We start from the raw sequence: 19,593 nt of genomic DNA on the forward strand, positions 1-19,593 counted from the left end.
AGGAATTATCAAGGAATTGAAAAACAGAGGTATTTAAAAAAGACAAAAAAAAAACAGCACCAAACCTGTCCTCAGGCTGTGTCTTGTATTACAACTTGGCTTCATTTACATTAATGAAGCTGAGCTGCAATATCACAGGTAACCTGAGGACAGGAGTGGTGCTGTTGTTGTAGAAATCAGCTCTGTCTTCCTTATCCTGGATAACCCCTTTAAGATGGCCAAAGAGCTGTCTGCACACTCCTTCCAGCTGACAGCCATCTCTTCTGATCCCCCTCCCTGTATACACATGCATTCTCAGCTTGGATGATCGAGCATATGCGTTCTTAGGGTACGCTCAGACGAGCGGATTTTCCGCACGTATTTCGCTGCGAATCCACAGCTGAAAAACCTCTGTAAGCTGCCTTTACATGTGCCTGCTCGGAGCGGCAATACTCAGCTATGAGCAGACACACTGGCACAGTATGCGCAGTATACTGGCACATCGCGGCAGCTCTCGGCCTATCTCATAGAGCAGGGGGAGCGGCCGTGATGTGTGCGAGTACACTGCGCATTCGCGGCGACTCGCACATCGCTTCAGTGTGTCTTCACGTAGAGGCGCATTGCCGCTCTTAGCAGGCACATGTAAAGGCAACTTACAGAGGTCCTTCAGCGGCGGATCCGTAGTGTAAAATCCGCTGTAAATCCGCTCTTCTGAACGTACCCTTAGGGTGCGTTCACACGTGCGTATTTTTGCTGACGACTTGCTGCTGCAGATTTTGCTGCCCATTGACTGTAATGGGTAGATAAATCTGCTGAAGCAAATCTGCAGAGGATCTGCAGCAGAAAATACGCATGTGTGAATGCACCCTTAGGGTATGTTCACACGGGCGGATTATCTGTGGAAATTCCGCAGCGGAATTTGCTACCATTGACTTCAATGTTTCAGCAGAAATTATGCTATAGAGACAGATTTGAAGATTTTCCCTTCCGACCCATTGAAGTCAATGGCAGCAAAATACGCTGCAGAGTCTCTGGCTGCGGCTTAATCTTTTATGCCCAAAAGGATCCGGCAATTAAAATACAACATACCCCTATCATTCTCTACCCCTACATCTGCCATTAAGAGAGAGTCGGGAGGCCCCCATATGGCCGGCTAATCCTGTTGAAATTGTCGTGTTTGGCCAAGTCTTATGTAAGTGTATGACCAGCTTTAGTATGCCAGTTATCCCATTAGGATGTGAATGCTGCAGGGTAACGGCTCCTCTCTTGTCCATGTTTGGTAATGCAGCTTAGTCTTATTCTATACCAGACAATGCCCATAGGCCAGTGTTTCCCAACCAGTGTGCCTCCAGCTGTTGCAAAACTACAACTCCCAGCATGCCCGGACAGCCTTTGGCTGTCCGGGCATGCTGGGAGTTGTAGTTTTGCAGCAGCTGAAGGCAAGACCTGGCCTCTTGTGTTATCATTGCATTGGATTTGTGCATGACAGTCACCTGTGTCCTCCGTTATAATGTGCAGGTGTATTTAGTGTACACTTTGGAAGTTTTCTCCAAGTGTTTATTGTTCATAGATCGGTGATAACATCAGTGACGGTGTCACCTTGTCCGCCTCGTCTGTGACCATTCGCTCCGTACTGAACGCTGTACTTCGTCTCTGCTGCCCTCTGCTGTTTATAAAGCAAAATGCGCCATGAATGACCCTGCTCAATAATATTGCGTCCCTGGGCGCCGTGCATGGTCCGCTGACAATACAATACATGTTCTGCTAGATATTATGCCGTCTCTGCTGCAGCAAACAACAGGTTAACGTGTAAAACGCCATTTATAATAGGATTATTCATAGAATGACTTCATTTTTTAAGTTCCTCTATCCACAATGCTGTTTGGTTTGCCTGGGGAAGGGGGGGGGGGGGTTGTTCTAAGATGGAGTACAGGTAGGACAGTATTTCCCAAGCAGGGTGCCTCCAGCTGTTGCAAAACTACAACTCCCAGCATGCCCGGACAGACGAAGGCTGTCCGGGCATGATGGGAGTTGTAGTTTTGTAACAGCTTGAGGTACTCAGGTTCACTATAGACCAGTGTTTCCCAACCAGATTGCCTCCAGCTGTCCCAAACTACAACTCCCAGCATTCTTGGACAGCCTTTGGTCCAGGCATGCTGGGAGTTGTAGTTTTGCAACAGCTGGAGGCAATCAGGCACCAGTTTTGCAACATCTGGAGGCAATCAGGTTCACTATAGACCAGTGTTTCTCGACCAGAGTGCATCCAGCTATTGCAAAACTACAGCGCCCAGCATGTCCACTCTGACACCATCTATGGGTGACTGGTAATTCCCTAATGTCAGGTCATCATGCCGAAGGCTGTCCCTGCATGCTGGGAGTTGTAGTTTTGTAACAGCTGGAGGCACCCTGGTTGGGAGACACTGCTATAGACAGTGAATCTATTACTGTCAGAAATCCCATAGATAGTGTCAGAGTGGACGTGCTGGGAGCTGTAGCAACAGCTGGGTGCACCCTGGCTGGGAAACACTATATTCCAGGAAAATTTTTTTTTTTCTTTTTTTTTTATCAACTGGTTCCAGAAAGTTAAACAGATTTGTAAATTACTTCTATTAAAAAATCTTAATCCTTCCAATAATTATCAGCTGCTGAAGTTGAGTTGTTCTTTCCTGTCTGGCAACAGTGCTCTCTGCTGACATCTCTGCTTGTCCCAGGAACTGCACAGAGTAGAAGAGGTTTGCTATGGGGATTTGCTTCTACTCTGGACAGTTCCCGAGACAGGTGTCATCAGAGAGCACTTAGACAGAAAAGAACAACTCAACTTCAGCAGCTCATAAGTACTGAAATGATTAAGTTTTTTAATAGAAGTAGTTTACAAATCTGTTTAACTTTCTGGAGCCAGTTGATATATATAAAAAAAAGTTTTTTTCCTGGATAACCCCTTTAAGGGTAAACCTGAACTAATAAAAAATTGTGCAGCTTGTGTCCCCATGACAACACTGCCTGTCTGTATTCGTGCTATTCAGCCATAGAGATGCCCATCCCCATAATAATATTTATAGAGCGCCTACAAATTCTGCACGTTACCATTTACCATCCGCATACACAGTATCTCACGTAAGTGGGAAAGGTGATACAGATCCATACAATGTCCCTGGGACAGCAATGCATTTCCATAGTACAGGCCATTGTAAACGTATGCAAATCCTAAAGCTTTCACAGGAAGATGGAAATCACCGACCATTACATAAGGCCCTTTATAAGAGAGACAAAGGTAATAATGAGGAAGTGTCACAGACTGATTTTTATTTATTTTTTTGCTAATAAAGATTTCTTTGTCAGAATCAGGTGGAGCAAGACTTCCACTTACCCTGGGAGAAACATCACCTGTGCTCACTGGCGCCCCCTGCTGAGTATTGTATTTTACAGGTTGTGTTCGGAAGGACCGGGGAGAGGAAGTGACACTTTTCAATGCCATACTAGTATAACTATTGTAATACTGCCTCTATGTACAAGAATATATCTACTATAATACTGCTCCTATATACAAGAATATAACTACTATAATACTGCTCCTATATACAAGAATATAACTACTATAATACTGCCTCCTATATACAAGAATATAACTACTATAATCCTGCTTCTATATACAAGAATATAACTACTATAATACTGCTCCTATATACAAGAATAGAACTACTATAATACTGCTCCTATATACAAGAATATAACTACTATAATACTGCTCCTATATACAAGAATATAACTACTATAATACTGCTTCTATATACAAGAATATAACTACTATAAAATACTGCTTCTATATACAAGAATATAACTACTATAATACTGCTCCTATATACAAGAATATAACTACTATAATACTGCTCCTATATACAAGAATATAACTACTATAATACTGCTCCTATATACAAGAATATAACTACTATAATACTGCTCCTATATACAAGAATATAACTACTATAATACTGCTCCTATATACAAGAATATAACTACTATAATACTGCTCCTATATACAAGAATATAACTACTATAATACTGCTCCTATATACAAGAATATAACTACTATAATACTGCTCCTATATACAAGAATATAACTACTATAATACTGTCCCCTATATACAAGAATATAACTACTATAATACTGCTCCTATATACAAGAATATAACTACTATAATACTGCTCCTATATACAAGAATATAAATACTATAATACTGCTCCTATATACAAGAATATAAATACTATAATACTGCTCCTATATACAACAATATAAATACTATAATACTGCTCCTATATACAACAATATAACTACTATAATACTGCTCCTATATACAAGAATATAACTACTATAATACTGCTCCTATATACAAGAATATAACTACTATAATACTGCTCCTATATACAAGAATATAACTACTATAATACTGCTCCTATATACAAGAATATAACTACTATAATACTGCTCCTATGTACAAGAATATAAACGCACACATCTGCCCTGTATTTCGGAATACTTCCCCCTTAAGCCGCCTGTAGTAGACTATAAACACTTTGCAGAGACGTACAGTATGTGGAATTTGGCTTGTACTCACTTCTCGCAGTCCTTTGCTAACCCGACTGTACAAGGGGCTCCTCTGTGCTCCACCTTAGTGAAGTCATCCTTGAAATGATTTTTCCGTGTTTTTTCCCCTATTTGAGTAAAAAAAAAAAAAAAAAAACCCTAAGCCCATCCAATTAAAAAAAAAAACCACATAAAGTGCCAGGGACCACCTTCCATGGTGTCCATAGCAATTGCAAGGGCTTGCCTTATGGTTACCAGTGGTCTCCAAACTGTGGAGCTCCAGCTGTTGCAAAGCTACAACTCCCAGCATGCCCGGACAGCCAATGGCGTTCCGAGCATGCTGGGAGCTGTAGTATAGCAACAGCTGGAGGAACTCTCTTTGGTTCCAGTCTGGCACAACATCCTTCCTCTGGTCTGGGTTGTCTAGTTGCGTAACTCTTTGTGTGAGAGAGAAGTTTTGCAACGTTTTGATGTACTTTATGGCTCACTCCCTTACAGTTTGTAGTCAGTGAATGGAAATGTGCTTAATTGCGTATATAGACCCAAAAATGCGTACAGACTTAACACCCCCCAGGCTGCATTCACACCACGTTTTTGCAGTACAGTTCCCGTATACGTTTTCAATGTGAAAACCGCACGGAACCGTATTGAAAACCGTATGCATTGACTCTCCATTGAAAACCGTATGCCAAAAGATGCATCAGGTTGTGTCCGTTTTGCATCCTGTACGGTCTTGTCAGTTTTTTTTCCCGTACCCAAAACCATAGCCTACCACGGTTTTTGGTCCGGGTGAAAAACCGTATTGAAACGTATACATTTTTTTTTTTTTTTTAAACATGCGAGTCAATGGGAACCCTACAGAACTGTATGTGCGTACGGTTCCATCCGGTTTTCACCATACGGAGGAATCTGTTTTTTTTTTTTTTTAAATCAAAAACCTGATACGGAACTGTATTGCAAAAACATGGTGTGAACCCAGCCCTAACTCTTTCTTTCATTCTCTTGGTCTCTAGGGGAAGATTTATCCAAACCTGTGCAGAGGAAAAGTTGCCCAGTTGCCCATAGCAACCAATCAGCTCTCTTCTTTCATTTTTAACAAGGCCTCTGCAAAATGAAAGAAGCGATCTGATTGGTTGCTATGGGCAACTCAGCAACTTTTCCTTTTCCTATGAAAAACGAAAGAAGCGATCTGATTGGTTGCTATGGGCAACTCAGCAACTTTTCCTTTTCCTATGAAAAATGAAAGAAGTGATCTGATTGGTTGCTATGGGCAACTGGGCAAGTTTTCCTCTGCACAGGTTTTGACAAATCTCCCCCTCTGTCTGTCTTTCTGTCTGTCTCATCCTTCTCCACAATGCTTTACACTGCAGCCCCAATTGTTTAGAGCAGTGGTCTCCAACCTGCGGACCTCCAGATGTTGCAAAACTACAACTCCCAGCATGCCCGGACAGCCGTTGGCTGTCCGGGCATGCTGGGAGTTGTAGTTTTTCAACAGCTGGACGTCCACAGGTTGGAGACCACTGGTTTAGAGGATCGTTTAGGCCAGTGTTTCCCAGGCTGTTACTCTCCAGCTGTTGCAAATCTACAATTCCCATCAAGGCCTTAACAAGCTCAGGTTAGGAAACACTGGTCAGTATTAGAGATGAGCGAACTTACAGTAAATTCGATTCATCACGAACTTCTCGGCTCGGCAGTTGATGACTTATCCTGCATAAATTAGTTCAGCTTTCAGGTGCTCCGGTGGGCTGGAAAAGGTGGATACAGTCCTAGTAAAGAGTCTCCTAGGACTGTATCCACCTTTTCCAGCCCACGGGAGCACCGGAAAGCTGAACTAATTTATGCAGGAAAAGTCATCAACTGTTGAGCCGAGAAGTTTGTGACGAATCGAATTTACTGTAAGTTCGCTCATCTCTAGTCAGTATACTACTAGGAGAATTGATCAAAGGATTGTCTACATGAGTCTTTCTCTCTCTACTTTTTTTTTCTCTTACTCTCTCTATCTTGCTCCCATACTTTACACTGCAGCCTCGATCGTTTCAAAAAATTGCCTTTGGACACCAGGGTATGCTGGGAGTTGTAGTTTTTGCAGCAGCTAGCTGCGGACCTCTAGTCTAAGCGAATGCAATTGTAGGGAATGTTCAGCCTTTAAAACGCACGAGAAGGATTTTCACCCTCTGGCAGCAAATGCCGAGGAACCGAAACACAAAGTATATTTTTAGAACTTTTTATTTTTTTTATTTTTAAGTTTTCCAACTTTTCATTGTAGTATGACTTAGTTTTAGAGCTTTTAGGGTACGTTCACACAGGCGGATTTTTTTGCGGGTTTTCCGCTGCGTATTTGAAAGGGGGCGGGCTCTTCTCGGCTGTCTGCAGCAGATTTTCCGCGCCGGAATTTACGCTGCGGAAAATCCACCGCAAGCCCCGTTGAAGTCAGTAGGGACTGCGGCGGATTTTCTGCAGCGTAAATTCCACCGCGGAAAATCTGCTGTGGACAGCCGAGAAGAGCCCGCCCACTTTCAAATACGCAGCGGAAAACCCGCCAAAAAATCCGCTCGTGTGAACGTACCCATTTTCTTGGAAAGTTTTAGAAATTTTCTTTAGACTTTTTTAAAAAATTTTTTATTTTTTTTTGTAGTATGATTTAGTTTTAGAACTTTTCTTTTCTTTTAGACTTTTTTTATTTATTTTTTTTATTTTAAGTTTTGAAACTTTTCATTGTAGTATGCTTTAGTTTTAGAACTTTTCTTTTTTTTTAGACTTTTTTATTTTTTTTTAAGTTTTGAAACTTTTCATTGTAGTAGGATTTAGTTTTAGAACTTTTCTTTTCTTTTAGACTTTTTTTTTATTTTTTTTATTTTAAGTTTTGAAACTTTTCATTGTAGAAGGATTTAGTTTTGGAACTTCTTATTGTAGTATCATTTAGTTTCAAAACTTTTCTTTTATAGTATGATTTTAGTTTTAGAATTTTTTTTATACAAAGTTTACAAAGAAAAATATACACACACACATTATATAGAAAATAAAGTTTTAGAACTTTTTATTGTAGTACCCTTTTTAGTTTCAAAACTTTTCTTTTATAGTATTAGTATTAGTTTTAGAATTTTTTTTAGACAAAGTTTTAGAAAAAAAAAATATATACACACACACACACACACACACACATATATATTATATAGAAAATAAATAAATATATAAAGTTTTAGAAGTTTTTATTGTAGTACCATTTAGTTTTAGAATGTTTGTTTTTATTGTTTAGCGTGGTGTGTGTATAGCTCTGTACTGGAGGAGTTAAGTGCAGGAGGAGTGTACCTGGGTGCACGTGACTCCGGACAGGTTTGTCCCCTCCCAGTTCAAAGAGACGCTGCTCCAAGTTGCAAGGTCAGAAACAGAAGCCACTTTATTCCCCACAGACGCTTCCTTCTCTTTCTACGTCTTGGTCATCCACCCACATTTAGGCTATACCCCCCACTGTGGATCCATTACAGTCCTCCCAGTGATGCAATGTTGGTGCGGGAAGGGCAAGCACTTACCCCAGTGAGGATGGCACTACAGGTGAGTCACCCAGGAAGGGGGCACCTCCAGCTGTTACCGGTGTAGTGCCTTTTATATGTTGCACCGGTCACGTGGGAAACAGTTTCGTATCAGCTGGAATATGGGACATAGGTGTAGCAGAGCTGAATTTGTGGACTTGCATAATCGGCTCTGCTACATCTGCCTGCATAGCAATTTGTATTTGTGGACCAGGCCTATAATCATCTTGTGCAAATGCTTATACTATCTCCAAACTGTGGCCCTCCGGCGGTTGCAAAACTACAACTCCCAGCATGCCCGGACAGCCGTTGGCTGTCCGGACATGCTGGGAGTTATAGTTTTGCAACAGCTGAAGGGTCACAGTTTGGTAGCACAATGATTAGTCGCTGTCTGGGCATGCTGGGAGTTGTGGTTTTGCAACAGCCAGAGGGTCACAGTTTGGTAGCACAATGATCAGTCGCTGTGTGGGCATGCTGGGAGTTGTGATTTTCCAACAGCCGAAGGGTCACAGTTTGGTAGCACAATGGCCAGTCGCTGTCTGGGCATGCTGGGAGTTGTGGTTTTGCAACGGCTGAAGGGTCACAGTTTGGTAGCGCAGTGCCCAATTGATGTCTGGGCATGCTGGGAGTTGTGGTTTTGCAACAACCAAAGGGTCACAGTTTGGTAGCACAATGGCTGTCTGGGCATGCTGGGAGTTGTGGTTTTGCAGAGGGTCACAGTTTGGTAGCACAATGGCCAATTGATGTCTGGGCATGCTGGGAGTTGTGGTTTTGCAACAGCCGGAGGGTCACAGTATGGTAGCACAAGGCCAATTAATGGCTGGGCATGCTGGGAGTTGTGGTTTTGCAACAGTTGAAGGGTGACAGTTTGGTAGCACAATGCCCAATTGATGTCTGGGCAAGCTGGGAGTTGTGGTTTTGCAACAGCCGAAGGATCACAGTTTGGTAGCACAATTGCACAGTGGCCAATGGCTGTCCGGGCATGCTGGGAGTTGTAGTTTTGCGACAGCTGGAGGGTCACAGTTTGATAGCACAATGGTCACCCTATGTAACATCAAGTACCCCACCAAAAATAATTAGTCATTCAGGAGACTGGGAAAGCTGGGGGCCCAATATTTGTTTTCCTCTTTGCATTTGACAGCAGTCTATTGTTCCCTGTTATCACCCATTCCACACAGGGGGGGGGGGGCTGTCTGTTTCATTCAATGGGATGAGTTACAGGAAGTGCAGATATATACATCTCTGCCCCCCATGATACCTACTTTGTCCTGTACATCCATAGGTGTGACTGATAGCAGCCGCCTCCTGCTGTGCCCATAGAAGCTGCCACCTTTTATATTCAGTGCCGGCCCTTTAACACTTGGACTGCTGTGAAATTCACCGGCCTCAGCAGGATGGATGACTGGATCTAAAGGATCCCATCATGTTTGCCCAGGCTGTCTGGGCTTGCTGGGAGTTTTGCAACAGCTGGAGGCACCCTGGTTGGGAAACACTGACTTAGTGACACATGGCAGTTGAAGGTGACTACGTCGCTAGATTTAGGGGGCTCATGCAATTGTGATGATCCCCAGCATGCACAATATAGCTATGGCAGCTGGAGGAGTGGAGCTGGAATCTGTGGCTGTCACTTTCATGGGGGCTTTGTGGTGACAGTCACTGTTGTGGGTGCACTGCGGCAGTCACTGATGTGGCAGGGGGTGCTCACTGATGTGGGAGGTCGTGGCGGTCACTTGTGGGGGGTGGTATTGTGGCGGTCACTCATGTGGAAGCACTAAAAAATGTTTATAAATGGTGACAGTTGTGGGTGCATTGTAGTGGTCAGTGATGCGGGAGGGCACTGCGGCAGTCACTGGTGAGGCAGGGGGAGCAGCGGCAGTCACTTGTGTGTGAGGGGGCACTATGGTGGTCTCTAAGGCTGCACTCACATCTCGTTTTTGCAATACGGTTCCCGTATCAGGTTTTTTGTAAAAAAAAAAACAAAAAAAAACGTATGTCTCAAAACCGGACCGAACCGTATACAACCGTATGTACCTCTGTGCGGTTTTAAACCTGATGTCCGGTTGAATACGGTTTAATAAGTTTAAAAAAAAAATATTTAAACTGTAGGTTTTATGTTTGTCCTTAAAGTTCTTCTTGTTCTATGTGTGGGAAAAGCTTTCTGCGTGCACTGCGCATGTGCAAACTGCAAAACCATATTGTGCAAACCGGATGGAACCGTATGCCCATACGGTTCAGTATGGGCGGACATAAAGCCGTAGTAGACTACGGTTTTGTGTATGGGAAAAAAAAAACGGATAAAACCGTAAGTGATGCAAAACGTACCCAACCGGATGCTATGTTTGGCATACGGTTTTCTATGAAATGTCTATACATACGGTTTGCAATACGGTTCCATACGTTTTTTTTCACTGAAACCAGATACGGGAACCGTATTGCAAAAACGAGATGTGAATGTCGCCTAAGTTGGGAGCGCTGAGACTGTATGCATGAACAATGTTGTGGAGGCACTGTAGCAGTCACTGACAAGGGAGTGACCACTCAAGCACTCTGGCGGTCACAGACATTAATGCACCATGGTAGTATTCCGGCCGCCATAATGTCACTGTGACTAATATGGCACAGTAACTGTTGTGGGAGCCTGTTGTGGGAGCTTTCACTGGGAGGACACACTGGTGGTCAAGGTTGGGGGCAGTGTGACAGTCACTGTTGCGTGGGGGACTGTGGTGGTCAGTGAGGTAGGTGGGCATGTGGTAATCATTGTGGTGGGGGTGCTGTGACTGATGTAAAGTCACTGTTGTGGGGAACTATGGAGATGATAATCATATGGGGGGGGGGGGATGGGAGGACACTGTTGGTGGTCCCGGTGACCGTTGTGGGGCACAGTGGTGATCAGTTATGTGGGGCATTGTGGCAGTCACTGATATGGGGGCACGATCACAGGTTTGACGGTCACTGTTATGGGCGCACTGTGGTGATCACAGGTGTGGGGGGGGGGGCACTATAGTGGTCACTAGTGCAGTTGTTACCGTGGTGATCGCACGTGTGGGTGCACGGTGAATGATGGGGTGCTGTGACTGTTGTTAGGGCTGTGTTGCATACATATTATCTATCATTTCTTAGAAGTATTGACCTATGAGCCATTTGCGAGTGAGATATTTACATTGTCCCGGCTGATCATTACCTCAGGACTGTTATTGATGGAGGGCGGCCATCGCACAGCGGAGTCCATATCACTGTGTCGCTGCTCTGCAGGAAGCCTCATCGCCTGAGGGGATCTTGTTGCACCTAGATTAAATTTCTCATAGAATTCTCCTCAGAGATCACCATGGATTTACCTCAGTGTACAAAGATCAATGGCTCACGAAGTATCTATAAGTACTGGGTGTACAGTATACTACTGCAAGTTATATGGTATCCACCCGGAATGTGCGGCCATCTTGGTCACTGCTATCCAGAAATGCTTGTGAGGTGTTTTTTGCTCAGCATTTTAGTAACTGTTGCCCATAGCAACCAATGAGATTTACATTTATTTTGATAATTTACTGTTGTATTTATTGCTGACCGGTGAATCTTAGCATTCAGAATGTATTGTATTGGCGCAGATTTAACCCCCTCCTCACACAGACATTTAAGTGTGTGTGTGTGTGTGTGTGTGTGTGTATATATATAAATAAAAAAAAAAATAATAATTATATATATATATATATATATATATATATATATATATATATATATATATATATATATATATATATATATAAATATACCTTTTAAAGTGTTGCTGTCAGCTCTGGGGAGTAAAAACTTTCGACATGACTCCAGGACAGTGTTTCCCAACCAGGGTGCCTCCAGCTATTGCAAAACTACAATTCCCAGCATGCTAGGAATTGTAGTTTTGTAACAGCTGGGGGCACCCTGAGTAGGAAACACTGCTCTAAGACGTGCCAAAAGTTTTTGTAAAGTGACAGTGCCCATTTAAATAAAAAAAAAAATTTTTTATTGATCCCACGCAGTGAACACCTTAAAATAAAAATAAAAACTGATTTTAAAAAGTACAACTTATTCCAAGCAAAAAATTAAGCCCCTATACAGCTCTGTCGAAAGACAAAAAATATTATTAGTTAAAATATAAAAAAAAAAAACTAATAATTTTTTTTTTTTTTTTTTTTTTTTTTTTTTTATCTTTTAACAATTGAAAAAATATTTTTTTGTCTTTCAACAGAGCCGTATAGGGGCTTTATTTTTTGCTTGGAATAAGTTGTACTTTTTTTAATCATTTTTTTTTTTATGGCGTTCACTGCGTGGGATCAATAAAGTTATTATTTTTTTTTATTTATTTATTTAAATGGGCACTGTCACTTTACAAAAACTTTTGGCATGTCTTAGAGCAGTGTTTCCCAACCACGGTGCTCCCTGCTGTTGCAAAACTACAACTCCCAGCATGCCCAGACAGCCTTTGGCTGTCCAGGCATGCTGGGAATTGTAGTTTTTCAACAGCTGGAGGCTCCCTGGTTGGGAAACACTGTCCTAGAGTCATGTCGGAAGTTTTTACTCCCCGGAGCGGACAGTGACACTTAAAAGGGAAAAGGAAGAGTGTTGAATCTTCATTGTGGGGAAACTTTAGGGGACTTGTAGAAGTGATTACTCAATACTTATATTACTGTGCACTTTCATTTTCACTATTATACCATGTATATAGCGTGTTGTAATAGGAGCACAGATGTGGCAGTGATGAAGGCTTTTTAGAAGGCCGCCCCCTTGCTGCGATGACAACAGATCGGCACAGGCCAATTGCATAGCAAGGGGGAATTGAGGACTGGCACCCAACATCTATCTGCTTAGATGCCAAGGTCAATATTGGCCATGGCTTCTTGGGTGTCAGACAGCCGGAATCAAGCGTTATCTCTGACCCTGATCATTGATGGCGGGTGTCAGCCATAGATAGCAGCCGGCACCCACCGTGTATGACGCAAGCTCAGCTCCTTAGCCTGCTCCATATACTCAGGCTCAACATTTGACGTTCATGTATATCAAATGTCGGAAGGGAGTTAAAGGGGTACTCCAGTTGAAAACACATTTTTTTTTTAAATCAACTGGTGCCAGAAAGTTAAACAGATTTGTAAATTACTTCCTGTACTTATCAGCTGCTGTATGCTCCACAGGAAGTTTTGTAGTTCTTTCCAGTCTGACCACAGTGCTCTCTTCTGACACCTCTGTCCGTGTCAGGAACTGTCCAGAGCAGGAGAGGTTTCCTATGGGGATTTGCGCCTACTTTGGACAGTTCCTGACATGGACAGAGGTGTCAGCAGATAGCTCTGTGGTCAGACTGGAAAGAAATTCAAAAAGAAAAGAACTTCCTGTGGAGCATACAGCAGCTGATAAGTACTGGAAGGATTAAGATGTTTTAATAGAAGTAATTTACAAATCTGTTTAACTTTCTGGCACCAGTTGATAAAAAAAAAAAAATAAATAAAGTGTTTTCCACTGGAGTACCCCCTTAATGGGAAACTCCAGTTTTTAAAAACATATCCCCTTATGGGATAAGTGTCTGATCGTGGAGGGTCTGACTGCGAAGCCATCTCCAGAACGGGACCCTTTCTCTTCTTTGCCCCTCTCTTTCTCTTCTTTGCCCCTCTCTTTCTCTTCTTTGCCCCTCTCTTTCTCTTCTTTGCCCCTCTCTTTCTCTTCTTTGCCCCTCTCTTTCTCTTCTTTGCCCCTCTCTTTCTCTTCTTTGCCCCTCTCTTTCTCTTCTTTGCCCCTCTCTTTCTCTTCTTCGCCCCCCTCTTTCTCTTCTTCGCCCCTCTTTCTCTTCTTCGCCCCCCCTCTCTCTCTTCTTCGCCCCCCTCTTTCTCTTCTTCGCCCCCCCTCTCTCTTCTTCGCCCCCCCCTCTCTCTTCTTCGCCCCCCCCCTCTCTCTTCTTCGCCCCCCCCCTCTCTCTTCTTCGCCCCCCTCTCTCTCTTCTTCGCCCCCTCTCTCTCTTCTTCGCCCCCCTCTCTCTCTTCTTCGCCCCCCTCTCTTTCTCTTCTTCGCCCCCCTCTCTTTCTCTTCTTCGCCCCCCTCTCTCTCTTCTTCGCCCCCCTCTCTTTCTCTTCTTTTTTGCCCCCCTCTCTTTCTCTTCTTTTTTGCCCCCCTCTCTTTCTCTTCTTTTTCGCCCCCCCTCTCTTTCTCTTCTTTTTCGCCCCTCTCTCTTTCTCTTCTTCGCCCCTCTCTCTCTTCTTCGCCCCCCCTCTCTCTCTTCTTCGCCCCCCCTCTCTCTCTTCTTCGCCCCCCTCTCTCTCTTCTTCGCCCCCCTCTCTTTCTCTTCTTCGCCCCCCTCTCTCTCTTCTTCGCCCCCCTCTTTCTCTTCTTCGCCCCCCTCTTTCTCTTCTTCGCCCCCCTCTTTCTCTTCTTCGCCCCCCCTCTCTCTCTTCTTCGCCCCCCCTCTCTCTCTTCTTCGCCCCCCTCTCTCTCTTCTTCGCCCCCCTCTTTCTCTTCTTTGCCCCTCTCTTTCTCTTCTTTGCCCCTCTCTTTCTCTTCTTTGCCCCTCTTTCTCTTCTTTGCCCCTCTCTTTCTCTTCTTTGCCCCTCTCTTTCTCTTCTTTGCCCCTCTCTTTCTCTTCTTTGCCCCTCTCTTTCTCTTCTTTGCCCCTCTCTTTCTCTTCTTTGCCCCTCTCTTTCTCTTCTTTGCCCCTCTCTTTCTCTTCTTTGCCCCTCTCTTTCTCTTCTTTGCCCCTCTCTTTCTCTTCTTTGCCCCTCTCTTTCTCTTCTTTGCCCCTCTCTTTCTCTTCTTTGCCCCTCTCTTTCTCTTCTTTGCCCCTCTCTTTCTCTTCTTTGCCCCTCTCTCTCTCTTCTTTGCCCCTCTCTCTCTCTTCTTTGCCCCTCTCTCTCTCTTCTTTGCCCCTCTCTCTCTCTTCTTTGCCCCTCTCTCTCTTCTTTGCCCCTCTCTCTCTTCTTTGCCCCTCTCTCTCTCTGCCCCCCTCTCTCTCTTCTTTGCCCCCTCTCTCTCTTCTTTGCCCCCTCTCTCTCTTCTTTGCCCCCTCTCTCTCTTCTTTGCCCCCTCTCTCTCTTCTTTGCCCCCTCTCTCTCTTCTTTGCCCCCTCTCTCTCTTCTTTGCCCCCTCTCTCTCTTCTTTGCCCCCCCTCTCTCTCTTCTTTGCCCCCCCTCTCTCTCTTCTTTGCCCCCCCTCTCTCTCTTCTTCGCCCCCCCTCTCTCTCTTCTTCGCCCCCCCTCTCTCTCTTCTTCGCCCCCCCTCTCTCTCTTCTTCGCCCCCCCTCTCTCTCTTCTTCGCCCCCCCTCTCTCTCTTCTTCGCCCCCCCTCTCTCTCTTCTTCGCCCCCCCTCTCTCTCTTCTTCGCCCCCCCTCTCTCTCTTCTTCGCCCCCCCTCTCTCTCTTCTTCGCCCCCCCTCTCTCTTCTTCGCCCCCCCCTCTCTCTCTTCTTCGCCCCTCTTTCTCTTCTTCTTCGACCCCCTCTCTTTCTCTTCTTCGCCCCCCTCTCTTTCTCTTCTTCGCCCCCCTCTATCTCTTCTTCGCCCCCCCTCTCTCTCTTCTTCGCCCCCCTCTCTTCTTCGCCCCCCTCTCTTTCTCTTCTTTTTTGCCCCCCTCTCTTTCTCTTCTTTTTTGCCCCCCTCTCTTTCTCTTCTTTTTTGCCCCCCTCTCTTTCTCTTCTTTTTCGCCCCCCTCTCTTTCTCTTCTTTTTCGCCCCCCTCTCTTTCTCTTCTTTTTCGCCCCCCTCTCTTTCTCTTCTTTTTCGCCCCTCTCTCTCTCTTCTTCGCCCCTCTCTTTCTCTTTTTCGCGCCCCTCTCTCTTTCTCTTCTTTTTCGCCCCCCTCTCTTTCTCTTCTTCTTCGCCCCCCTCTCTTTCTCTTCTTCGCCCCCCTCTCTCTCTCTTCTTCGCCCCTCTCCTCTTCATTTTTCCCCATCAATTATTGATGTTGTAGGAGGTTCTTCTTCTTTATCTGTGTATGTTCTTTGTAATATGTTTCCATTGCACTGTCTATACCTTCTAGAGGTGTGGGCTGTGAACAGGGAAATAAAGTCTCCTTCACAGCTCTGAACTTTGTTCTGATAAAGTTTACGCTGAGTAAGAACATCATATAGGGCCAGGAAGGGCAGCGAGAGGCTTATCCTTCCTAGTGGGGGGGGTTGTCTTTTTGCTGAGTGAGGACGACTCGCAGCTCGGGGAGTCCATCCGCAAACCCCTCCGGCACAAAATGTTTTAATAATACACCCGGCGCTGTTAATCCTGTTACATATAAAGACTCGACAAGGGTCATACAGAAGACTTGTTGTGCTGGATGGGCACCAATTAACCCCTTCATTACTAGTACCAGGGGTGGTGAATGAGATGTCTTTACTCTCCGGTAAGGTATGGAGAGTCCATAGAGGAGGACCAGGGCTGTATCCGGCCCTTCTACGTTAGTAGTTACAGATATTTTCTTTTTTTTCCTGTATCTCCCTACAGGTTACGGAGGTGACGGACAGTGCCTATGTGGGCTCGGAGAGCGCCTATAGTGAGTGTGAGACCTTCACGGATGAAGATACCGGAGGGTTAGCTGCACACGAAGACCAAGAGACTGAAGGGGATGGAGCTGGATCTCGAGGACATGCACCAGCTACGTAAGAAGAGTTTATTAAAAAAAAATATTTTTTTTTATATATTCTGAATATAATTATATTATTAAATTCAGGATATAATAACATTATAAAATAAAAGAGCACTTAAGCTCTGTAATGCATAGGTGTAGAGCAATATTTCCCAACCAGGGCGCCCACAGCTGTGGCAAAACTACAATTCCCAGCATGCCCGGACAGCCTTTGGCTGTCCGGGCATGCTGGGAGTTGTAGTTTTGCAACATCTGGAGGCACACTGGTTGGGAAACACTGGTGCAGAGACTTCTACAAAGGAGTTGGGTAAGACATGACCATCAGGCAATGTTCCCTGAAATGCAATAATCCTTGAAGCAGTGTTTCCTAACCAGGGTGCCTCCAGCTGTTGCAAAAATACAACTTCTAGCACGCTGGGAGTTGTAGCTTTGCAACAGCTGGAGGCACACTGGTTGGGGAAACACTGGTGCAGAGACTGCTACAAAGGGGTTGTGTAAGACATGACCATCAGGCAATGTTCCCTGAAATGCAATAATCCTTGAAGCAGGGTTTCCTAACCAGGGTGCCTCCAGCTGTTGCAAAAATACAACTTGTAGCACGCTGGGAGTTGTAGCTTTGCAACAGCTGGAGGCACACTGGTTGGGGAAACACTGGTGCAGACACTGCTACAAAGGGGTTGTGTAAGACATGACCATCAGGCAGTGTTCCCTGAAATGCAATCATCTTTGAAGCAGTGTTTCCTAACCAGGGTGCCTCCAGCTGTTGCAAAAATACAATTTCTAGCACGCTGGGAGTTGTAGCTTTGCAACAGCTGGAGGCACCCTAGTTGGGAAACACTGGTGCAGAGACTGCTAAGAAGGGGGTTGTGTAAGAGTAAGACATCACCATCAGGTGGTGTTCCCCCCCCCATATGCCATCTCCAGCTGTGGAAAAACTACTACTCCCCTTATGCCCTGATAACCTTCATCTGTTAGGGCACGATAGGAGTTGTAGTTTTGCAACAGATATTGAGCTACAGATTGGAAGCCAATAAGGTTTGCTTATGGACTATGTCCATGTAGACCTAAAGCAACCTTATGTTGGTGCCACCCCCTCGCTCTAGCAATGCATCTCATCTTTAAAATCAGCGAAAGGAGCACAAATTGTGGCAACTTTATCTGAATGACCTCTAAAGCAGAACATATATTTGTTGCACAATTTGTCAGGACTAGATAGTGGAGCTAATTTTGTATCTAAAAGGGGTACTCCGGTGAAAAACAATTTTTTTTTAAATCAACTGGTGCCAGAAAGTTAAACAGATTTGTAAATTACTTCTATTTAAAAATCTTAATACTTCCAGTACTTATCAGCTGCTTTATACTACAGAGGAAATCCTTTTCTTTTTTAATTTATTTTCTGTCTGAGCACAGCGCTCTCTGCTGACACCTCTGTCCATGTCAGGAACTGTCCAGAGCAGGAGCAAATCTCCAAAGCAAACCTCTCCTGCTCCGGACAGTTCCTGACATGGACAGAGGTGTCTGCAGAGAGCACTGTGGTCAGACAGAAAAGAAATTAAAAAAAGAAATGAGCTTCCTGTGGAGCATACAGCAATTGATAAGTACGGGAAGGATTAAGATTTTTTTAAATAGAAGTAATTTACAAATCTGTTTAACTTCCTGGCACCAGTTGATTTTAAAAACATTGTTATCCACAGGAGTTCCCTTTTTAGGGTACGTGCACACAGGCGGATTTATTTGTGGGTTTCCCGCTGCGTACTTGAAAGGGGGCGGGCTCTTCTCGGCTGTCTGCAGCAGATTTTCCGTGGTGGAATTTCCGCTGCGGAAAACCTGCCGCAGATCCTTCTGAATTCAATGGGGCTTGTGGTGGACAGCCGAGAAGAGCCCGCCCCCTTTCAAATACGCAGCGGGAAACACGCAAATAAATCCACCCGTGTGAACGTACCCTTAAAGCGTAACTTCGACGGGAGGGCATCGGTTTAAGTCTCCCAACAGCTCATAGGCCAAGACTACAGCGATCAGGGTACGGCTTTGCTAGACATTCCATAGACTTTCTAGACATTCCATAGACTTTCATGAGACTTAAAGGGGTATTCCAGGAAAAAAATTTTTTTTTTATATATATATATCAATTGGCTCCAGAAAGTAAAACAGATTTGTAAATTACTTCTATTAAAAAATCTTAATCCTTTCAGTACTTATGAGCTTCTGAAGTTAAGGTTGTTCTTTTCTGTCTAAGTGCTCTCTGATGACACGTGTCTCGGGAAACGCCCAGTTTAGAAGCAAATCCCCATAGCAAACCTCTTCTAAACTGGGCGGTTCCCGAGACACATGTCATCAGAGAGCACTTAGACAGAGAAGAACAACCTTAACTTCAGAAGCTCATAAGTACTGAAAGGATTAAGATTTTTTAATAGAAGTAATTTACACATCTGTTTACCTTTCTTGGGCAATTGATATATATATATATTTAAAAAAAAGTTTTTTCCTGGATAACCCCTTTAAAGGGGCTATCCAGGGGTAGAAACAGAGAGCTTATTTCTTCCAAAAACAGCACCACCCCTGTCCTCAGGTTGTGTGTGGTATTACAACTTGGCTCCATTCACCTCAATGGAACAGAGCTGCAATACCGCACAAATAGTGAGGCCAGAGATGGTGCTGTATTTAGAAGAAATTACCTGTGTTTCTATCCCTAGATAACCCCTTTAAGGCAAATCCATATTGCTGTAGTCTCTGTCTACATACAGTAGTTGCCAGAAGATTTAAAGGGGTACTCCGCCCCTGGCATCTTATCCCCTATCCAAAGGATAGGGGATAAGATGTTAGATCGCCACGGTCCCGCTGCTGGGGACCCCTGGGATCGCTGCTGCAGCACCCCGCTATCATTACTGCGCAGAGTGAGATCGCTCTGCACGTAATGACTGG

General features: G+C 44.3%; 1 protein-coding gene and 1 long non-coding RNA gene across 4 annotated transcripts in view; one reads left to right on the top strand and one right to left on the bottom strand.

Annotated features, from left to right (window-relative positions):
- The window catches only part of RAB11FIP3 (RAB11 family interacting protein 3), a 91,221-nt gene that overhangs the window by 40,545 nt on the left and 31,083 nt on the right, over positions 1 to 19,593 (top strand). For all 3 annotated transcript variants that reach the window (XM_056536452.1, XM_056536454.1, XM_056536453.1), the window contains exon 4: positions 16,530 to 16,684. In XM_056536452.1, coding sequence (XP_056392427.1) covers positions 16,530 to 16,684 — 155 coding nt within the window. The remainder of the gene's footprint in view (positions 1 to 16,529; positions 16,685 to 19,593) is intronic.
- Positions 1 to 19,593, bottom strand: part of LOC130285170 (uncharacterized) — a 161,973-nt gene that overhangs the window by 2,644 nt on the left and 139,736 nt on the right. Inside the window, exon 2 of the long non-coding RNA XR_008847274.1 lies at positions 4,593 to 4,689. This is a non-coding gene — a long non-coding RNA (uncharacterized LOC130285170). The remainder of the gene's footprint in view (positions 1 to 4,592; positions 4,690 to 19,593) is intronic.

Source organism: Hyla sarda, chromosome 8, assembly GCF_029499605.1.
Source record: "Hyla sarda isolate aHylSar1 chromosome 8, aHylSar1.hap1, whole genome shotgun sequence".
NCBI classification, from domain to species: Eukaryota; Metazoa; Chordata; class Amphibia; order Anura; family Hylidae; genus Hyla; species Hyla sarda.